Source organism: Ornithorhynchus anatinus, chromosome 1 (genome assembly GCF_004115215.2).
Source record: "Ornithorhynchus anatinus isolate Pmale09 chromosome 1, mOrnAna1.pri.v4, whole genome shotgun sequence".
Classification (NCBI taxonomy): Eukaryota; Metazoa; Chordata; class Mammalia; order Monotremata; family Ornithorhynchidae; genus Ornithorhynchus; species Ornithorhynchus anatinus.
Genome location: NC_041728.1, coordinates 100,459,743 through 100,479,748, shown reverse-complemented (window position 1 = coordinate 100,479,748; position 20,006 = coordinate 100,459,743). Strand labels below are relative to the sequence as shown.

At 47.2% G+C, this 20,006-nt stretch overlaps 1 protein-coding gene across 2 annotated transcripts in view; it reads left to right on the top strand.

The window, feature by feature from the left end:
• Positions 1-20,006, top strand: part of EIF2A (eukaryotic translation initiation factor 2A) — a 48,192-nt gene that overhangs the window by 20,966 nt on the left and 7,220 nt on the right. For both annotated transcript variants that reach the window (XM_029070697.1, XM_029070709.1), the window contains exons 3-11: positions 405-479; positions 3,158-3,276; positions 6,954-7,053; positions 8,019-8,101; positions 11,218-11,291; positions 11,598-11,742; positions 11,940-12,056; positions 14,090-14,661; positions 19,739-19,846. In XM_029070697.1, coding sequence (XP_028926530.1) covers positions 405-479; positions 3,158-3,276; positions 6,954-7,053; positions 8,019-8,101; positions 11,218-11,291; positions 11,598-11,742; positions 11,940-12,056; positions 14,090-14,661; positions 19,739-19,846 — 1,393 coding nt within the window. The remainder of the gene's footprint in view (positions 1-404; positions 480-3,157; positions 3,277-6,953; positions 7,054-8,018; positions 8,102-11,217; positions 11,292-11,597; positions 11,743-11,939; positions 12,057-14,089; positions 14,662-19,738; positions 19,847-20,006) is intronic.

Sequence of the window (20,006 nt, the reverse complement as noted above, 5' to 3'; positions counted from 1 at the left end):
AGTTTGGGGCGGGTTTGTTTTTTGTTGTTGTTGTTGTTACTGAACCAGTTGAGTCCTCTTAGTTGATTGTACAAACGGGGGTATAGATTGACAACATTTTATTAACTCCAGATGGCTTTTTCCCAGGCTGTAGTTGGACAAAAAAAAGTAATTTGAACTGGATAAAGTCATCTTAATCCCTTTCTGTAAATCAGCAGCAGATGTAGTCATGGGGTGTCAGTGATGTAGTTACATAAAAACCAGATTTATGATTTAAAATAAAATTCTATGGTCTCACATAACATCAGTATTTCTAAGAATGTGGGCAGAGATTTTTTGGGCATTCGTTTAGCCACCTATTTTTTCCTGTGAATATGTTTATTGTGAACCATTAAAATTAACTTAAATTTTTTTTCCTTTTTCAGGGACTCAGGAAAAAATTGCAAAGTCTGTTGCTTTAGCAGAGATGGAAACCTCTTTGCTTGGTGTAATGGAGAAAAGTCAGTGCCTAATTAACTATTAATATTTTCAGCCTGTTTATGTGTAGGCATATTTCCTTTATAAACAGAGTAGTTATTTGCATAACGCAGGTATATTTGGGGGGGTCCATTTTGGACGATTTCAATTGAAAGTTGTAAGTTTGTAAATGAAAAACGAACCGAATTGAAGGCACCGAGATAGCAATTTTCATGTATCTTCCTCAGTGCCCTTTCCTTCATTATGATAGTTGGATTCAACTAGGAGAATTTACTCGTTGGTGATAAGAGAAAATAGAGCAATTATATCTGTGGAATCTGTTAAACTCTTACTGTATGCTGTCATACCGACCCAAATGTACTTGAAGTGATTGAGGAGGTAAAAGTATTTCTTATATAATTTTAAAAAAGAAATGTAGTGTTGAAAAGATCCCTTTGCAGAACTACCAAATATTGGTTTGTTTTGGCTGAATCTCTTGAGGAAAGAAAATCCTCTTGAGTTTTCCTAATTGCCCTGCCCCATTTTACTGTTCTTTCTGAAGTAGGATTTGGCCATTCCACTTCACAGAACCAAGAAAATGCTTGAATTTTGCAGTTTTTGTTTACTTTATCCCTCTACAATTTTTTGCACCCAGCAGTTGCAACTGGTTTATGTCTGTCATCGCCCTGTTAGAGCATAACCTCCTTGAGGGCAGAACCTTGTCACTTACTCTGTTTCCTTCCTCTTAGTGCTTAGTACAGTGCTCTGTACAGCAGGTCCATGGCAAGTACCCCAGGTTGATGGACTGTTGGATAGGTTTCCCAAGTGGCTAGAACAGCACCCTCTCTAGAGTAGGAGCTAGTGAGGAGGGTAATATTGATGAATTTATGAGAGCAGTCAAGAAATGGATCATTTTCAACTCCAGATCCATTTTAAAATAGGGATCTGGAGTTAAAACCAAAATGGTTGACTTGCTGTAGGGGGTCGGGGGGGCATCATTGGCCTGGAGCCATTGCTGGTTTTTTTAGGATACTTATCGATAATAATAATAATGGTATTTGTGAAGCGCTTCCTATGTGCCAAGCACTGTTCTAAGCACTGGGGTAGATACAAAGTAATCAGGTTGTCCCATGTGGAGCTCACAGTCTTAATCCAAATTTTACAGATGAGGTAACTGAGGCACAGAGAAGTTAAGGGGCTTGTCCAAGGTCACGTAGCAGATAAGTGGTGGAACCGGGATCAGAATCCGTGTCCTCTGACCTCCAAGCCCGTGCTCTTTCCACTAAGCCACGCTGCTTCTCTGTTAAGCACTTGCTATGTGCCCAGGCACTCTACCCAGCGCTGGGGTAGACACAAACAAATCGGATTAGACCCAATCCCTGTCCCACGTTGGGCTCAGAGTCTTAATCCCTGTTTTACAGCTGAGGTAACTGAGGCCCAGTGAAGTGACTTGCCCAAGGTCACACAGCAGACAGGTGGTAGACCCGGGACTGGAACCTATGATCTTCTGACTCCCAGGCCTCTGCTATATCCATCACACCACGGTGTTCTGGTTAATATGCCGGGGTGGGTTGCCTTAAATCGGCAGGGAGCAGGGAAAGTAGGCAGCTGCTTCGGTGATAAGATGCGGTAGCCGCAAAATATTCACAATATTGTGCTCGACCCATTCAGCCAATCAATCAAAAGTATTTACGGAGCGCACTCCACCGTATGCTGAGAAGCCGCGTGGCTCAGTGGGTAGAGCATGGATCCGGGAGTCAGAAGGACTGGGTTGTAATCCCAGATCTGCCACTTTCCTGTTGTGAAACTGTGGAAAGTCACAACTTCTGTGCCTCAATTTCTCATCTGTAAAATGGGGATGTGGACCGCACCCAACCTGATTAGCTTCCATCTACTCCAGTGCTTATACAACGCCTGGAACATAGGAGATGCTTAACGAATGCCGTTAAAAAAAAAAGGTGCTTGGGAGAGTGCAGTTATGTAGGAGACATGGTCTCTGCCCTCAAGAAACTTCAAGTTTAGAAGTGGAGAAAGACACTAGAATAAATTAAGATAGGGGGAAACAAAGTATAAGGATATGTCCAGTAGAACTGTGCGGGAGAGGAGGAAAGGTGAGTATCTAAGTGCTTAGGGGGGAGGGATCGTGTGCCTAGAAATCAAATAGGGAGGTAAACGGGAATGGGAGATGAGAGATTTGTCAGGGAAAGCTTCCTGGAGGAAAGGTAATTATAGTAGGGCTTTGAAGATGGAGAGAGCAGTGGTCTGCCAGATCGAAGTGAGGACGGAGGGCACCAGCAAGAGGATGGCAGCGGGGAGATGAGAACAAGGCACAGTGAATAGGAAGCTATCAGAGTTTAAGAACTATTGCTTAGTCACCATATAGAAATAATTTATGTTTCTCTGTGGCACCCCCCCCTTTTTTTTTTTTTTTTTTGCCTAGCACCTTTGTAACATTACCTAGTTGGGTTTTTTTGCTAGTGAATGCCTACTGTATTTACCTGAAACCGAAGAGGACGTACGTTCTCCCGTTCGAGGTTTTTAATGAAACGTACCCTTCTTGGGCATTCCTTAGGACGGTGTAAAATCAACAAGTCTTTTGAATGTTTTCCCAAAACTGGGCGGCTGAAAAAAGTTTGTTTTTTAATCAGATGGTTTTGCCAAGTGCCGACTGCTAATTTAACGAACTGACGTAAAGCTACCGTCCACCTTCTTATGGTTCCAGAGTGAATATAGCGAATGTGTCCGACAACGGGCTGCTGCAGTCCTTGAATCTCCCGAAGGTGGTCTGCCTCGCGTTCTCTCCAAAGAACAGCATCCTGGCCACGTGGCAGCCATACTCAAGTGAGTCTTTTGCCTTCCGGAAAAAGCACTTAATCACCTCGCCCCCTCCTACTTTGCCTCGCTCCTCTCCTACTGCAACCCAGCCCGCGCACTTCACTCCTCTAATGCCAACCTTCTCACTGTACCTCCATCTCATCTATCTCACCGCTGACCTCTTGCCCAGGTCCTGCCTCTGGCCTGGAATGTCCTCCCTCCTCATATCCAACAGACAGTTACTCTCCCCCGCGTCAAAGCCTTATTAAAAGTACATCTCCTCCAAGAGGCCTTCCCTAACCGAGCCCTCCTTCCTCTCCTTTCTGCGTTGCCCTGACTTGCTCCCTTTAGTCATCCTCCCTCCCGGCCCCACAGCACTTACGTACATATCTGTCATTTATTTATATGAATGTCTCTGTCTCTTCCTCTGGACTGTAAGCTCATTTTGGGCAGGGAATGTGTTTAATGTTCTCTTGTACTCTCCCAAGCGCTTAATACAATGCTCTGCACACAGTAGCCTTCAATGATTGTGAATGAATGAATGAATAAATGACAAGACCAGTTGAATTCAGGGTGCAAACTTGGGGCTGTATTTAGCGTGACAGCCATATATCGATAGTCCTATCAAAACTCCCTAAGCGAGTTTTCTACACCCGCTGTTTGACGTTCCTCTCCTCCAGTTCTCTCCTTGACCCCCTCCAAACTGGGTTCTATTCTTTTCACTCCACAGAGACCTCCCTCTCAAAGGTCACCAGTGATCTCCTTCTTGACAAATCCACTGGCCTCTACTCCAACGTAATCCTCCTCGACCTCTCAGCTGCCTTTGACACTCTCAACCACCTCCTTCTCCTGGAAACGTTATCCAACCTCGGCTTCACTGACACTCTCCTCTCCTGGTCCTCTTCCCGTCTCTGTGGCCGCTAATTCTCAGTCTCTTTCATGGGCTCCTCCTTTGCCTCCCACCCCCTGACTGTGGGTATCCCTCGTGGTTCAGTTCTGGGTCCCCTTCAAATGTCCATCTACACCCACTCCCTTGGAAAACTCATTCGCTCCCATGGCTTCAACTACTATCTCTAGGCAGGTGATATCCAAATCTCCACCTCCAGCCCTGATCTCCCTCCCTCTCTCCAGTCTCACATTTCCTTCTGCCTTCAAGACGTCTCTATTTGGTTGCCCTGCCAACACCTCAGATTTAACCAGTCTGAAACAGAACTGCTTATCTTCCTACCCAAACCCTGTCCTCATGCTGACTTTCCCGTCACTGTTGATGACACCGGCGTCCTTCCTGTCTCACAGGCCCGGAGCCTTGGTTGGCATAGTCCTCGTCTCCTCATTCAATGCACATATTTATTCCATCACTAAATCCTGCCAATTGGACCTTTACAACAACACTAAAATCGGCCCTTTCCTCTCCATCCAAATTACCACGTTAATCCAAGCGGTTATCCTCTCCCACTTTGATTACTGTATCAGCCTCCTTGCTGACCTCCGTGCCTCCTGTCTCTCCCCACTCCAGTCCATACTTCACTCTGCTTCCTGGATCATTTTTCTATAAAAATATTCAGGCCATGTCTCCCCACTCCCTAAGTAAATCCAGTGGTTGCCCATCCATCTTTGCATCAAACGGAAACTCCTTACCGTCGGCTTTAAAGCACCCAGTCACCTGGCCCCCTCCTACCTCACCTCGCTACTCTCTTACTACATCCCGGCCCACACACTTCACTCCTCTAATGCCGGCCTTCTTACTCTACCTCGTTCTCGTTTATCTCGCTGCTGAACTCTTGCCCGCCTCCTGCCTCTGGCCTGGACCTCCCTCCCTCTTCATATCCCACAGAGAATTACTCTCCCCCTCCCAAATCCTTATTGAAGGCAAATCTCCTCCAGAAACTCCTTTCTCCTCTCCCACTCCCTTCATCTCTGTCTTGACTTGCTCCCTTCATTCATTCCCCCTACCAGCCCCACAGCACTTAAGTACATAGCAGTAATTTCGTTTATTTTATATTAATGTCTGTCTCCCCCTCTAGACTTTCAGCTCGTAGGCAGGGAACGTCCCTATTGTATTTTTCTTGTTTTTACTCTCCCAAGCGCTTAATACAGTGCTCTGCACCCAGTATGCCCTCAGTAGATAAAATTGACTCACTGACCGAGTGTGGTAACATATTATGACGTGCTTTCCTGAATGAAGGCATTGTGTGTTAAAAGAGCCTGGAGAAAAACTAAGAAGGAAATGAACGCTTGGTAGGAAAGGCCTGTAAAGGTTAGGATAAGGATGACTCCATCAGGCATAAGAATTGGCGATTAAAAGGCAGAATGAATGGGAGGGAATCAGAGAAGTGAACGAATGGAACAACCGTGGAGATTTGAGAATGTAGAGTGAGGTTTCGATATGGGTTCCCGAAATGGACTGGGCTCTAGTAATTACGTTACAAAATTTGGTTATTTACTCAGAGAAGTAGAACCTGTGTTCTAATCCCCGCTCTGCCGCTTGTCTGTTGTGTGACCTTGGGCACTTCACTTAAATTCTCTGTGCCTCAGTTATCTTCTTCATAAAATGGGGATTAAGACTCTGAGCCTCATGTGGGACAGGAACTGTGTCCAGCCCAATTTGCATATATCTACCCCCAGCACTTAGAACAGTGCCTGGCTCATAGTAAGCACTTAGCAAATGCAACAATTATTATTATTACTATTACTATAGGTATTACTCAACTGTGCTTCATAAATAACTGTATAAGGGGGTCATAGGAGCTTTTCTTGTATTTGAGGTAGTGTCCTCTCCAAGACTTGGTATTTTGAATTATGATCTTTGTGAGTGGCAAGGCTTGGGAATGACTTGGGATTCAGTTCTAGGTACCTTTCCCTTACTTAGTCTGGAGGAATTCCAGAGTCCCTTAGGGCATTTGCCCAAAATCCCATATGGACGATGGAAGTCATTACTGACTCTTCCACAGCTTGGAGGCCCTGAAAGACCTAGGGATTCTTCAGGGCTGTAGTTATCTGTCCTGCCTGTTGCTGCTGTAATTCCCAGCACTTTCAAAAAGTCCCCCCACATCAACCCTACTTTGGTAAGATGTTTTTGGAGGGAGGGAGGGAGGCAAGAGAAGAAAGGAAGGGTCCGACATCAGATGGACTCCCCGAAAGATGTTTGGAAATCTTTTTTCTACTGTTTTAATTTCAGTTTTAGGATTGGGAAAAATCACGGGCAGGGCTTTAATACCAGACAGATGCTCAGATAAGTTTTTTTTTGCGGAGCGGCAGCCGTTACCATATCCGTTGGAATGGTTCACGGTCCCCGAGGTGGCACTTGGGCTGTAAAAACACACTTCACCGCAGACGTATTTATGTACTTGGGTGTTACGAAAAGGGAGGGCCAAATGGTAGCCAGCCGAGGGGCAGGGTACGCGAGAGCCCCTTTGACTCTACCTGAAATGAAGTCAGTCTTCAGTCAATAAATAGTGACATTCCCTGCCCTCAATGAGCTCAGTTTATTTACGTACTGACTTTATTGACCGCTTACTCTGTGCAGAGCACTGTACTAAGCGCTTGGGAGAATACAATATAACAGAGACACAGTGAGCTTACAGTTGGCTCTTACCTGATCATTTCAAGCCCTTTTTGAGTTGAAGTTATCGGGTAGGGTCTCTGGGTTCTCACATGGCCAGGCCAGCACTGTATTTCAAAAATGCGGTTTGGTTTTCTCACAGCTGCTAAAGATGGCACATCCGGCACACCCAACCTGCAGCTTTATGACACGAAAACTGGGAAGTGTTTAAAGGCTTTCATCCAGAAAAAGATGCAGAACTGGTAAGTATTACTTCAAAGCACTAATCCACCAAATGAATGGAAAAATATCCAAGGTCTCAAAGTAACCCCCCGGATGAGTATTTCTTATTAGACTGGAAGTGTATCTTCTAAGCACTCTCCTTTTCAGACATTGTTTGAATGGATGATAAGCATACTTACATGTGTACGATGATGGAAAAGTGTTTTTTGGTAAACTCACCTTTGGAAGGATTTTTGTCCATTTTTCTTTCCTGAGGGAATAGTTTCTCTCTCTCCCATTGCGTCTGTGTATGTATCTGTGGGTATCTATAAGTATAAACACGTATAAACTCCATTGCAGCCTTCTAATCTCCCCCACTGCAAAGTCTTATTGAAGGCACACCTTCTCCAGGAGGCTTCCCAGACTAAGCCCCACTTTTCCTCATCTCCCACTCCCTTCTGCGTTGCTCTGACTTGCTCCCTTTGCTCTCCCCGCCCTGCCCCAAAGCACTTATGTACATAACTGTAATTTTATTTATCCCTTTGCTCTTCCCCCCCTTCCAGCCCCAAAGCACTTATGTACATATCTGCCATTTTATTTAGTTTTTTATGTCTGTATCCCCTGCTCTAAACTGAGCACATTGAGGGCAGGGAATGTCACTATTTATTGTTGGATCGTACTTTCCCAAGCACTTAGAACAATGCTCTGCACACAGTAAATGCTTAATAAATATGATAGAATGAATGGATGAATTACTGTGTCTGCCTGCTCCCCTAGACCTCCCTAAAGGCATGCATCATGTCTACCAAATCTCTTGTAGTCTCCCAAATCCTTAATGCAGTGCTCTGCATTAGGTGTCCAGTAGGTCAGTAAATACCGGTGATTGGTTGACAACTTCTGTTTCATAGAATTGATTCCCTTGGATTGGAAAGGGTGTTGAATGTATATGTGATACTTTGTCAGTCTAGGTTTTTAATTCTAATTTGCCATTTTTTTTAAATCTTAGGTGTCCGTGCTGGGCAGATGATGAAAGTATTTGTGCCAGGAATGTTAGCAATGAGGTTCACTTCTTTGAAAACAACAATTTTAGTATGTATAAAGTAGTTTTTAATGCATTGTAAATGGTATCTTGATCATCTGAATAATACATCTCATCCACTTTGGGCCGTATTGCCAATGTTTAATTGTATTGGTAGATACTTGAATAAGGGTGGAACGTGTTATGACTTAATTTCTCTCACTTCGAGCGTGCTTAAGAAAGAGAACGTAAACCATTAAATCACCACGTAGTCGGTATGGTACTACATTTTATTCAGCATTTCTTTTACCCTTGCATTAATTCAAAGTGATGCAATCATTCAGGAACCCGAATCTTTTCTCTCTCTCCAAGAGCCCTTGGAAGACCATCCTTGAAAATGTCATCCCTAGTGGAATAAAAAAGGGCTCTCCAAAATGCCCAAGCAATTAAAAGAAGGCCAACCAGAGTCTAAGGGGAAAGCCTTGGGTGTTAACTAAACAGAGTAAATCAAGGCATAAGGGAAAAAACACAAGTGTGAAGTAGCCAGGTTGTGAGATAGTGAAAAAGCGTTTAACCAAAAGAAAGAGGGAGTTAGTGGAGGAAGTCAGTCAGTAGTATTTATTAAGCACATACTGCATACAGAACACTGTACTAAGTGCTTACAGCGTGGCTCAGTGGAAAGACCATGGGCTTGGGAGTCAGAGGTCATGGGTTCGAACCTCGGCTCTGCCACTTGTCAGCTGTGTGACTGTGGGCAAGTCACTTAACTTCTCTGGGCCTCAGTTACCTCATCTATAAAATGGGGATTAAGACTGTGAGCCTCATGTGGGACAACCTGATTCCCCCATATCTCCCCCAGCGCTTAGAACAGTGCTCTGCACATAGTAAGCGCTTAACAAATACCAACATTATTATTAAAAGGGTACGGTCAAGTTAGTAGACACTCTCTTTGCCCTCGAGGAGTTCACAGCCTTAAGTTGATTATAGTCTTGAGGTCTCCGGCTTTCCACACTTCTGTATGGATGCGAACTAGGGAAGCCCGCGATCACTTGGTTGAATCGCTGCCCCCGTCCCGTGACTCAAAGGGAAGGCCGGTTTCCTGTCTAATCCCAGCGAGATCCCCGGAATGGATATCATCGAGGGGTCCACCGCCCAGCCCTGCTCTACCTGGGGTCGGGGGTTGTGTTCAGAAGGGTCTCCTGAACCCTAGCTCCTCCCTAGGGAGTGTGATTCCAATGTGGAAGACAGGTTCTGCAAGCACACCCAATTTTCACAACTTGGAAGCAGCTTGGCCTAGTGGACAAAGCCCAGACCTGGGAATCGGAAGGACCTGGGTTCTAATCCCAGCTCTGCCACTTGTCGGATGGGTGACCTTGGACAAGTCACTTCACTTCTCTGGGCCTCAGTTAATTCACCTGAAAAATGGGGATTAAGATTGTGGGCCCCATGTGGGACCGGGACCGTGTCCAACCCGATTTGCTTGTATCTGCCTCAGTGCTCAGTATAGTGCCGGACACATAATAAGTGCTTAACGTGTACCACAATTCTTATTTTTATCACATCATTATTTCCCTCTTTATGTTTTATTATTTGTCCCCCCCCAATTTAGCCCTCATGTATGTCCATTTTTTTTATTTTGGACTACTCTAATTGTCAGTATTTTAATGTTTGTCTCCCCCCTATTAGAGTGTAAACATTTTTTCCACAGGGGACATGTCACTTTATTACTCTGTACTTCCCAAGTGGGGACTCAAAAAATGCGGCTGTTACTGCTACTTCAGTTTCAAAAAAAGACACCCCTTTTGGTTAATTTCACCCATGAGTATGTGTGTGACTGGAAAAGCTAATGTGGAACTCATCTTTTTCTTAATGGTAATTGTTAAGCATTTACACTGTGCCGGGCATTGTACTAATCTAAGGGGTAGATACAACCTAGTCAGGTTGGATGCGGTCCATGTCCCAGACAGGCTCACATTCTTAATCCCCATTTTACAGATGAGGGAACTAAGGCACAGAGAACGTAAGTGATTTGCTCCAGGTCACACAGCAGGCAAATGGCGGATCTGGGATTAGAACCCAGGTCCCGACTCCCAGGCCCATGCTCCGTAACCAGCAGGCCACGTCGCTTCCCTCGTGGGTTAGAGGACCGAGGGAAAGGTATTGTACTAAAGATCAGGAGAGGAAGTGCACGTATTTAAAGTCATAAAGAGAAATTAGATTTGTACACTATGTTAATAGTTTAGATAAGACTGTACTTGGTCAAAAAACTCAGAAATTCAGGTCCAGTTTCAAAGTGTAACTCTCTCCCTGGCTCTATACAGCTCTACAGAAGGATTCAGATTTCCAGATTTCTTTGTCATTTTTTCAAGTTTCGGGGCTATCGCCCTCACTGTGTGGTTTCTCTCAGTTCTCCCAAACTGGACCGCCTTGGTAATCATCTTCAAGGCCCCAGCCGTGTGGTAAACAATTCCATCACTGTTTTGGGTTGGTTTTTTGTAAAGTAGTGTTTGTTAAATGCTTACTGTGTGTCAAGCACTGTTCTAACTCTGGAATAAATTCAAGGTAATCACGTTGGACACAGTCCCTGGTCCAACAAACAGCTCGCAGTCTGTTGGAAGGAGGAGAATTTAATCTTGACTTTACAGATGAGGTAACTGAGTCATAGAGAACCGAAGTGACTTGCCCAAGGTCACACAGCAGGCAAGTGGGGAAGCCAGGATTAGAACCCAGGCCCATGCTCTCTCCATTAGACCATGCTGATTAAAAACAGGAAAGGTTTCTCCGCTAGGAATACATTGAGAAGCATCATGGCGTAATGGATAGATCCCGGGCCTGTGAGTCAGAAGGTCGTGGATTCTAATCCCGGCTCCACCACTTGTCTGCTGTGTGACCTTGGGCAAGTCACTTTGTGTGCCTCAGTTCCCTCATCTGTAAAATGGGGGTTGAGACTGTGAGGCCCGCCTGAGACAGGGACCGTGTCCATCCTGATTTGCTTGTATCTACCCCAGGGCTTTAGAACAGCGCCTGAGCGCATAGAAAGCGCTTAACAAATACCACAATTATTATTATTTTGATTTTTAAAGTCAGTGTAACGTAAAATTGTATTATTTGAATAGCATACTCCGATTTAGAACGATCCACTTTACCGCTTGCCGCCACTAATCTGACCCCAATTGTGAATTTTCAGATACAATTGCAAATAAACTTCACCTGCAAAAGATTAGTGATTTTGTGCTGTCCCCAGGAGCCCAGCCATCCAAGGTACATTAAATTTATTTGCACTATTAATTCATTTGTGACTTTAAATCCTTTAGAAATCTGAATTGCATTCTCTCTCCTCTGCGCACACTCTCTCTCTCTCTTCTTCTCTCCCTCTTCCCCACTTCTTTCCCTCTTTCCCTCCCTCCCTCCCATCCCATCCTCTGCCTGTAAGTTTGTTGTGGGCAGGTAATGTATCTGTTACAATATTCTCTCCCAAGCGCTTAGACAGAATAAGCACTCAATAAATACAGTTGATTTCTCTAGAACTAATGTTATTATATGACTAATTCTGTGTTTTGATTTTAGGTGGCTGTGTACGTCCCTGGAAGCAAAGGTGCCCCTTCCTTTGTGAGATTATACCAGTACCCCAATTTTGGGGGGCCCCATGCTGCCTTGGCCAACAAAAGTTTCTTTAAAGCTGACAAGGTTACAATGTTGTGGAACAAAAAAGGTAAGATGACCATGTTCGTCTCCTATTTATTAAGCCTCAAGATTTTTGTCCCTTAGTTAACTGGGATGTATTGAAAGTACGTCACGTTTGGCTGGTGGAAAAATCAAGGGTAGTCTCTCTAAAAATTCACATTGCTAATAGGATTAATTTGTCCTTTTTTTGAAAAAAAAAAATATAATTGCCCGTTCCTGTCGTAGCTACGGCCGTGTTAGTAATAGCCAGCACTGAGGTAGACAAGACTGGAGCTTCGTATTATGGAGAGCAGACGCTTCACTACATCGCAACAAATGGAGAAAGTGCCGTAGTCCAGTTACGTAAGTACCGCGCTCGCTCTTTGGATGTTCACGTGCCTCACCGTGTTGTCTTTTAAAGAACGCGAGTCCTTCCTTAGACGCGGCTTTGTCGGGCACCCGCCTCTGCCCGGTTCTTTCCCCGACCCCAGCGCCGACCAAATGAGGCCAACCTTCCTCTGATGATCCCTCCTCTGGGATCTATTCCACCGTGTGCAGCGGCAGCTTGTCTGGGGGAAGAAAACACTAGCCCAGGAGTGGGCCCAGACTGGATCCGGCCTGCCAGTTAATCTCCTCCGGCCCGTCGCCCAGAGCGGGGCCGCCGTGGCCAGCTGTTCTGGGGGCGAGGCACGGGGAGGTTGTTGACAGCAGCCGCGACGCCCGCCACGACGGGCAGTACTACAGCTTCTTAAATGGCCACTGCCCCCGCCTTTGTCCCCTCTCCTCCCACTTTCGCCCCTCCCTTACACAGCTCGGGGGCCGGGAGAGTTATGGAGGGGCCCCCGGTGGGTGAGTAAAAGTCGTTAACGGCTCTCCCGCCCCGACGACCACCTCCCGACACTGAAGATGTCGGGTCCAAGGCTCAGAATCCCGTTGCTTTGGCTCAGCGTCCTTTAGTTAGCGTGGTCAAGTTTCCCTTTCAGGAGGTAGTAGACTAAAGCTTAATTCCGGGCTACATTTGAAGTGCTAAAGTAGGGGTGTTTTTTGTCTTCACTCTGTTCCTTTCTGATAGCATTTCACTGTAGATTTCTGAATATAAATAGAGTAGTGATTTTCATATGCCAAAAACTACGTCTGTGGGATGCTGCGTTACGGAAACCGAGCCTTTCAGGAGTGCGAGAACTCTCTTGACTTGCTGAATGAACGTCTTGGGTGGATAGTCTGGGGGTTTTTTTTCCTCCTGAAAAGAAGTGCCAACTTCTCATTTTGAGCACAGGGCGTGGAAACAGGGCCAGGAATTTTAAGGGGATGAGGACTGGGAGGGAACAAACTTCAAAGTTAATAGCCAGCCCTCATTTGGGACCTTCTCAGCCCTAACTGGAAGCTCTCAGAACTTGTCAGAGACCTTCAGGGTGCAAAGTTGGCAGTCATCATCGGTGGTGTTTTTTGAGCGTTTTCTATGTGCGGTGCACTGTGCTGAGCGGTTGGGAGAGTACAGCACAACAGGGTTGGCAGACGCATTCCCTGCCCACAACGAGATTACAGTCTAGAAGGGGAGGCGGGCATTAATATAAATAAATACTGTACGATATGTAATTTGTAGTCCGTACACTGTGGGGTTGAGGGTGGGAGAAAAAGCAAATACCCAAAGGCCACGGATCCAAGTGAGTAGACACCGCAGACGGGAAAGGGAGCCGTAGTCGGGGAAGGCCTCTTGGAGGAGGTGTGACCTTAATAAGGCTTTGAAGATGGGGAGAACGGTGGGCCGTGATATAGGGAGGGAAGGGGAGTTCCAGGCCCGAGACAAGATGTAGGAAAAGGGTCAGCGGCAAGGTAGACGAGATCGGGGCAAGGTGAGTAAGCCGGTGCTAGAGGAGCAACGTACGCGGGCTGGGCTTGTAGTAGGAGATCGGTGAGGTAGGAGGGGGCGAGCGGATTGAATGCCCGAGAGCCGATGGTGAGGCCTTTGATGAGGAGGAAGATAGTCCGATTTAAACCGTTGCGCTTGGCGATCACCCCTGTAGAATGTCCCCGAGCGATGTGTACGTTTTCATCAGTTCACCGCCATCCCCATCCATTACCACACCCAAGCATTTGGAGACTCACCCCTCCCCTTAACACTTAGGTTACGTAGCTATCTTAAACTCTGTTGCCTCCCCTTTCCGGTCATTTATTCTAGCATATATCTCCCCCCCCCCCCCCCACGTCGTAAACTCCTTGACGCCAGGGAACGTGCCTACTCTAACTGTACTCTTCCAAGCGCTTATTTCAATGCTCTGCGTAGAGTAAGTGCTCGGGAAATGCTACAGATTGATCAGAACTCTGATTTAGGATTTAAATTTTTCACGCGAATCTGACACGGCATCGATAACAGGCGTCTTTCGTTCTTCTCTCAGCAAAAAGCGGCCCCATTTACGACGTGGCGTGGAATGCCAGTTCCACCGAGTTTTGTGCGGTTTACGGGTTCATGCCCGCCAAGGCGACCATTTTCAATTTAAAATGCGATCCCGTGTTTGATTTCGGAACCGGTCCTCGCAACGCCGTCTACTACAACCCTCACGGACACATCTTGGTGCTCGCCGGATTTGGGAATCTCCGGGGCCAGATGGAAGTGTGGGACGTTAAGAACTACAGACTTATTTCTAAACCGCAAGCCTCAGATTCTACATATTTTGCCTGGTGCCCAGACGGGGAGCATATTGTAACTGCCACGTGCGCGCCGAGGTTACGTGTAAGCAATGGCTTCAAAATCTGGCATTACACCGGCTCCGTCCTCCACAAGTACGACGTGCCACCCAGTGCGGAAATATGGCAGGTTTCCTGGCAGCCGTTTTTAGACGGAGTCTTTCCGGCCAAAGCGGTCACCTACCAAGCGGTGCCAAGCGAAGTGCCGAGCCAGGAACCCAAGGTGGCACAGGCCTACCGACCGCCGGCTCTAAGAAACAAACCGGTGACCGGCTCCAAACTGGTAAGTGCCCTTCTGGCTCTTCCCCCGAAGGAACGGCACGCTTGGGCGGAGCCCGGGCCCATCCCTCGACGCGCTTTCGTCCGGTCAGTCGCTGGTGTTTATTGAGCGCCCGCGGTGTCCGGAGCACCGTACCGAGCGCGTGGGAAAGTCCAGTTCGATAGAGTTGGTAGACGCAGTCCCTCGCCGTAAGGACCTTAGAGGCTACACCTCGCTCACTTCCTCTGCTCCCTTGGAACGTCGGAAAAACCAGCCCTCCCTAGCCATGCCTTAAAAGACAGATAGGTGATGTTTCCTGGATTTTTAAGGATTCATTCATTCAGTAGTATTTATTGAGCGCTTACTATGTGCAGAGCACTGTACCAAGCGCTTGGAATGGACAAATCGGCAACAGATAGAGACGGTCCCTGCCCTTTGACGGGCTTACGGTCTCATCGGGGGAGACGGGCAGACGAGAACAATGGCGATGAAACAGTGGCAAATAAATCGAATGAGGATGATGTACATCTCATTAAACAAAATCAATAGGGTGATGAAGATTTATACAGTTGAGCGGACGAGTACGTGAATTAAACATAAGTACAGACCGAATTGGTGGCAGCCGTTGAATTGTCACTGTTACCGACTTGTGCACTCCAAGCGCTTAGTACAGTGCTCTGCACATAGTAAGCGCTCGGTAAATACTATCGAATGAATGAATTAGGTCTGAGTCCTGCTTCATCGAATCATCTGCTTATACTCGATTCCGCCTAAATCTCGTTCTGATATTTCGGAGGGCAGGGTTGCCTCAAGAAGAGAATACGCAACCGCAGCGGTGAAGCAAATAACAGAACTTTTCCGTGCGGAACGGATTCATTCATTCAGTCATATTTATTGAGCGAGCGCTTGCCGTGCGCAGAGCCCTATATTAAGCGCTTTGGAGAGTACAGTACAACCATAAGCAGACACCTTTCCTGTCCACGACGAGCTTACTGTCTAGAGAACGAGCTTTTTCTCTCTAAAGCAACCGAGTAAAACGTACAACCCTTGGGAAGCAGTGCGGCCCAGTGGAAGGAGCACAGGCCTGGGAGGCAGAGGACCTGGGTTCTAATTCCGCTCGGCTACCTGCCCGCCGTGTGGACGTAGGCAAGTTTCTTACCGTCTCTGCGCCTCAGTTTCCTCAAATGCAAAATGGGGATTCAGTATCTGTTCTCCCGCTTAGATTACGAGCCCCACTTGGACTTCTTAACTCACCCCTCCCTCGGCCCCACCGCACTTGTGTGCATTTCGGGCAATTTCTTTTTACGTCCATCTCTCCCTCTAGACTGTAGGCTGGTTACGGGCGGGGAACCTGTCTGCCGACTCTGTTATTATTGCACTCTCCCGGGTGCATAGAACAGTGCTCTGCACACAGTAAGTGTTCGGTACCATCAATTAATTTGAATCTAGCCCAGTGCCTTAGAACAATGCTGGGCACATAGTAAGTGCTTAGCAGATACCATTAAAAAAGCCCTTAGAGTAAGGATTTGGGGCTTTGAACTAGCAGTGCCAAACCAGCGAGCCATAGTATTCTGAAGGTGAGCTGTTACTGGTAATTCTTACCCAACTTCATTATGTGTACTTTGATTTTCTAATAATCCGCCCAAGTTGCTCGTATAGGTTCATATTGAGAGCCAACTAATTTTAAGTATAAAATCTTAATTAAAACTATGCTACACTAGCGTCCCTTTCAGCCAGCCTGATGCTTTATTTCTTCTAAACAGCGTTTTTCCATCCTAATCGTCCTTCACCTCCCATCTGCCTTCAGCGCTGTGGTCCACTCCCTTCTACTGGAAGCACCTTGGCTTCCCTAACATTGTCCTCTCCTGGTTCTCACCTCTCTCCGGCCTCTCCTTCTCAGTATCTTTTGCTGGTTCTTAGCTTTCTCTCAAGACTCAGTTCTGGGTCCTCTTTGAGCACCGTCTCTATGCGGAGGACTCGAAAATCTACTTCTCCAGCCCTGTCAGCTCTCCTTCTCAGCAGTCTTACTTTTCCTCCTGTCTTCGGGACATCTCTACCTGGATATGCCGCCAACCCTTGACACTTCAAAGCAGAACTCATCTTCCCACCCAAATCCCGTCCTCCCCTAGACTTGCCCATCACTGGAGACGGCACCACCATCCCCCCGGCTCACAAGCCTTGGCGTTATCCTCAGCTCATCTCATTCAACCCACGTATTCGGTCTGTTCTACCTTCGCAACACTACTGAAACCTTCCCTTTTCTCTCCATCCAAAATACTATCCCATTAATCCAACCGCTTGTCCTATTCCATCTTGATTATTGCATATCAGCCTCCTGTTGAAGCAGCGTGGCTCAGTGGAAGGAGCACGCGCTTGGGAGCCGGAGGTCATGGGTTCGAATGCCGGCTCTGCCACCTGTCAGCTGTGTGGCTGTGGGCAAGTCACTTTACTTCTCTGTGCCTCAGTTCCCTCATCTGTAAAATAGGGATGAAGACTGTGAGCCTCATGTGGGACAACCTGATTGCTCTGTACCTACCCCAGTGCTCAGAACAGTGCTCTGCGCATAGTAAGTGCTTAACAAATGCCAACATCTCTCGCTGACCTCCCTTCTTCTTGTCTCTTCCTGACTATAGTTCACGCTTCACCTTGCTGCCCGGATCGGTTTTCCAAAAAAAAAAAAAGGTTCCGTCCCCAGCACTTATATACATATCCATAATTTGTATTGATGTCTGCCTCCCCGTCTAGACTCTAAGCTTATTGTGGGCAGGGAATGTGTCTACCAATGCTGTTATGTCGTACTCTTCCAAGTGCTTAGTACAGCGCTCTGCGCACGGTAAGCCCTCGATAAATACGATTAGTTGATTAATGAACAGGAATAGGCCTGGATTTTGTAAGCTGGGCGTCCAGGGTGAGTGGAGAAAATGTCTGAGAGAACTCCCGCCTCCAGGGCGCGATGCTGCCCATCGTACCCAGGCGAGTTCTACCCGCGGCCCTGCTTGGCAGTATCTTTTGCCTCCTCGGGAGTCCTCTGTCCTACCCTCACCTAGAGTTGGTGACGGATGAGCTCCCCATGGTGGTCGCTGCTTCTGGGTCATGGAGGGAGCTGGACACTCCAGAGAAAGGAAGTTGGGATTTCTAGGAGTTCACCTTACTGTCTACCAAAGCCCATTCGGAATGTTTTTTTGGAGGTCCCGTCCCTGTTATATTCTCCTAAGCGCTCAGTACAGTGCCCTGCACATGGTAAGTGCACAATAAATACCATTAATTGACTGGTCCTTGATTCATCTCTCCCCTTCGGCCCTCATATCCAGTCTGTCACCAAATCCTGTCGGGTCTGTCTCCACAACAACTCCAGAGTCCGAGAGGAAGGAAGGCCCGGGTCCCATTCCTGACCCTAGGGTGGACCAGAGGGAGTCCGTCTCTCCACCCCCGTGTGTGCTCAAGCGGAACCCGTGTCCCTTGACTCGTGTTTGATTTCCTCCTCTGGCCGCTCCCCCCGCGGGGTCACAAACGGGGCCCCCGAGGCAGCGGTCGAGGGGTCGTCGCTCCAAACGTGTGACTCAGCGGGAAGAACCCGGGCTTGGGAGTCGGAGGTCATGGGTTCTAATCCCGGCTCCGCGACTTATCAGCTGTGTGACATCGGGCAAGTCACTTAACTTCTGTGGGCCTCGGTTACTTCATCTGTAAAATGGGGACTTCACAACCTGGCTACCATGTATCTACCCCAGGGCTTAAAACAGTGCTTGGCATATAGTAAGTGCTTAAAAAATACCATTATTATTATTATTATTATTATTATTATTATTATTATTGAGGTCGCTGCTTCTGGGTAATCCCAGAGGGATGAGATCTTCTCCAGCGAGGGTTAGAGAAAAATAGACCTACTCCCGAATAAGGGTCCAGCTGAAACCGCACGGGAAGACAACGAAAAAGGAAATGTTTTCTCAGAGGCTTCGGTGGGCTCTATAGAAATGGCAACTATAAATCCCAACTGCCCTTCCCCAGGGGTGTGAGAGGAAGCGTCGACTCGGCCTCCCTAGGAACAGCGGGTCATCGGGGCAGATCTGACTCTTTGGGAGCCCCCGGAGCTGTTGTGCGGAAAACGATCACACGCTAAACCTTGGGGAGAAAGGTTCAGCGGCCAGGGATCGGCAAGGAACCCGAGGGAAAGATCGCTCCTTGAAACGAAAGAAGCACGATAACCCAAACCCTACTTTAATCTGCCCTCTCTACTCTGCAGATAATCTCTGCGTGATCCCCCTTTGCTCCTCTGTTGCCCAGAGGCCACGTTGCCTGGGCCTCCCCTCACTGGGCTGAGCACTAGGATTCCCAGCCAGGAGAGCTCAGTTTCAGGTACGGAGCCGCCACCCGGCCTGCAGGAGCGGGCATCCTTTTGGCCCCGGAAAGGCGGGCTCCGGGACATCAGCCGCTCTCTGGTCGTCCGTGGCTGGCTACTGTCTGGACTCTCTCGAAGGTGCTACTGATCCTTAAGGGGCAGGTGATGCATCCCGCTAGCTGGAGCCCAACGATGCGAATGCCGGTTTTTTACCTCCCCCTAACCTTCCTTCCCGTTGGGCGGTATCCTCTCATCGCCTGCATCGCGGCTTCCTTTGTGAACCCTCTAATCTAAGGTTTGCAAGAAACGATCAAGCACGTTACCAGTTAATTTTTCCACGTGTAGGAAAATGGGCTCCGCCGTACCACTCCGGATTTTAGTCAGTAGAGTCCAAGCCGCAGTCCACAGCCAAAAAACCTTCGGTGAGGGTCATTACTAGCGTCTCATTTCATTAGGCTCGTATGTCGGCAGAATTACTGAGAAACATTCCATTGTGTAGGAGAACTGAAGGAAAGGAATTCCACCCGCTCCTATAGAGATTAGAGCTATCGTATGACATCTTGGATGAAAAGCCCAGTTAAATCCATCCTGACATTTGGAGTTCATAACAGCTAACGAAAGCCTCTCCCCGGCCCCGCCAGAAAGTCTCAGTCCGTGGACTTGAGAGATTGGGAAAAAAATTTTCCACGCAAAAAATGTACTAGTAGTTTTCTGCATTCCGGTTCGAAACGACGGTTACGTACATTTCAGTTTTCTTTTTCACAGCATGAGGAGGAGCCCCCTCAAAACATGAAACCGGGAAACGACAAGCCATTGTCTAAAACGGCACTTAAAAATCAAAGGAAGCACGAAGCTAAGAAGGCGGCAAAACAGGTACTTCTGGTGATGATCTCACGGGGGAAAAGAAAAAAAAAAAGTTCATTTTTTTTTACAATGTTTTGTCCATTCATTCATTCAATAATATTTATCGAGCGCTTACTATGTGCAGAGCACTGTACTAAGCGCTTGGAACGAACAAGTCGGCAACAGATAG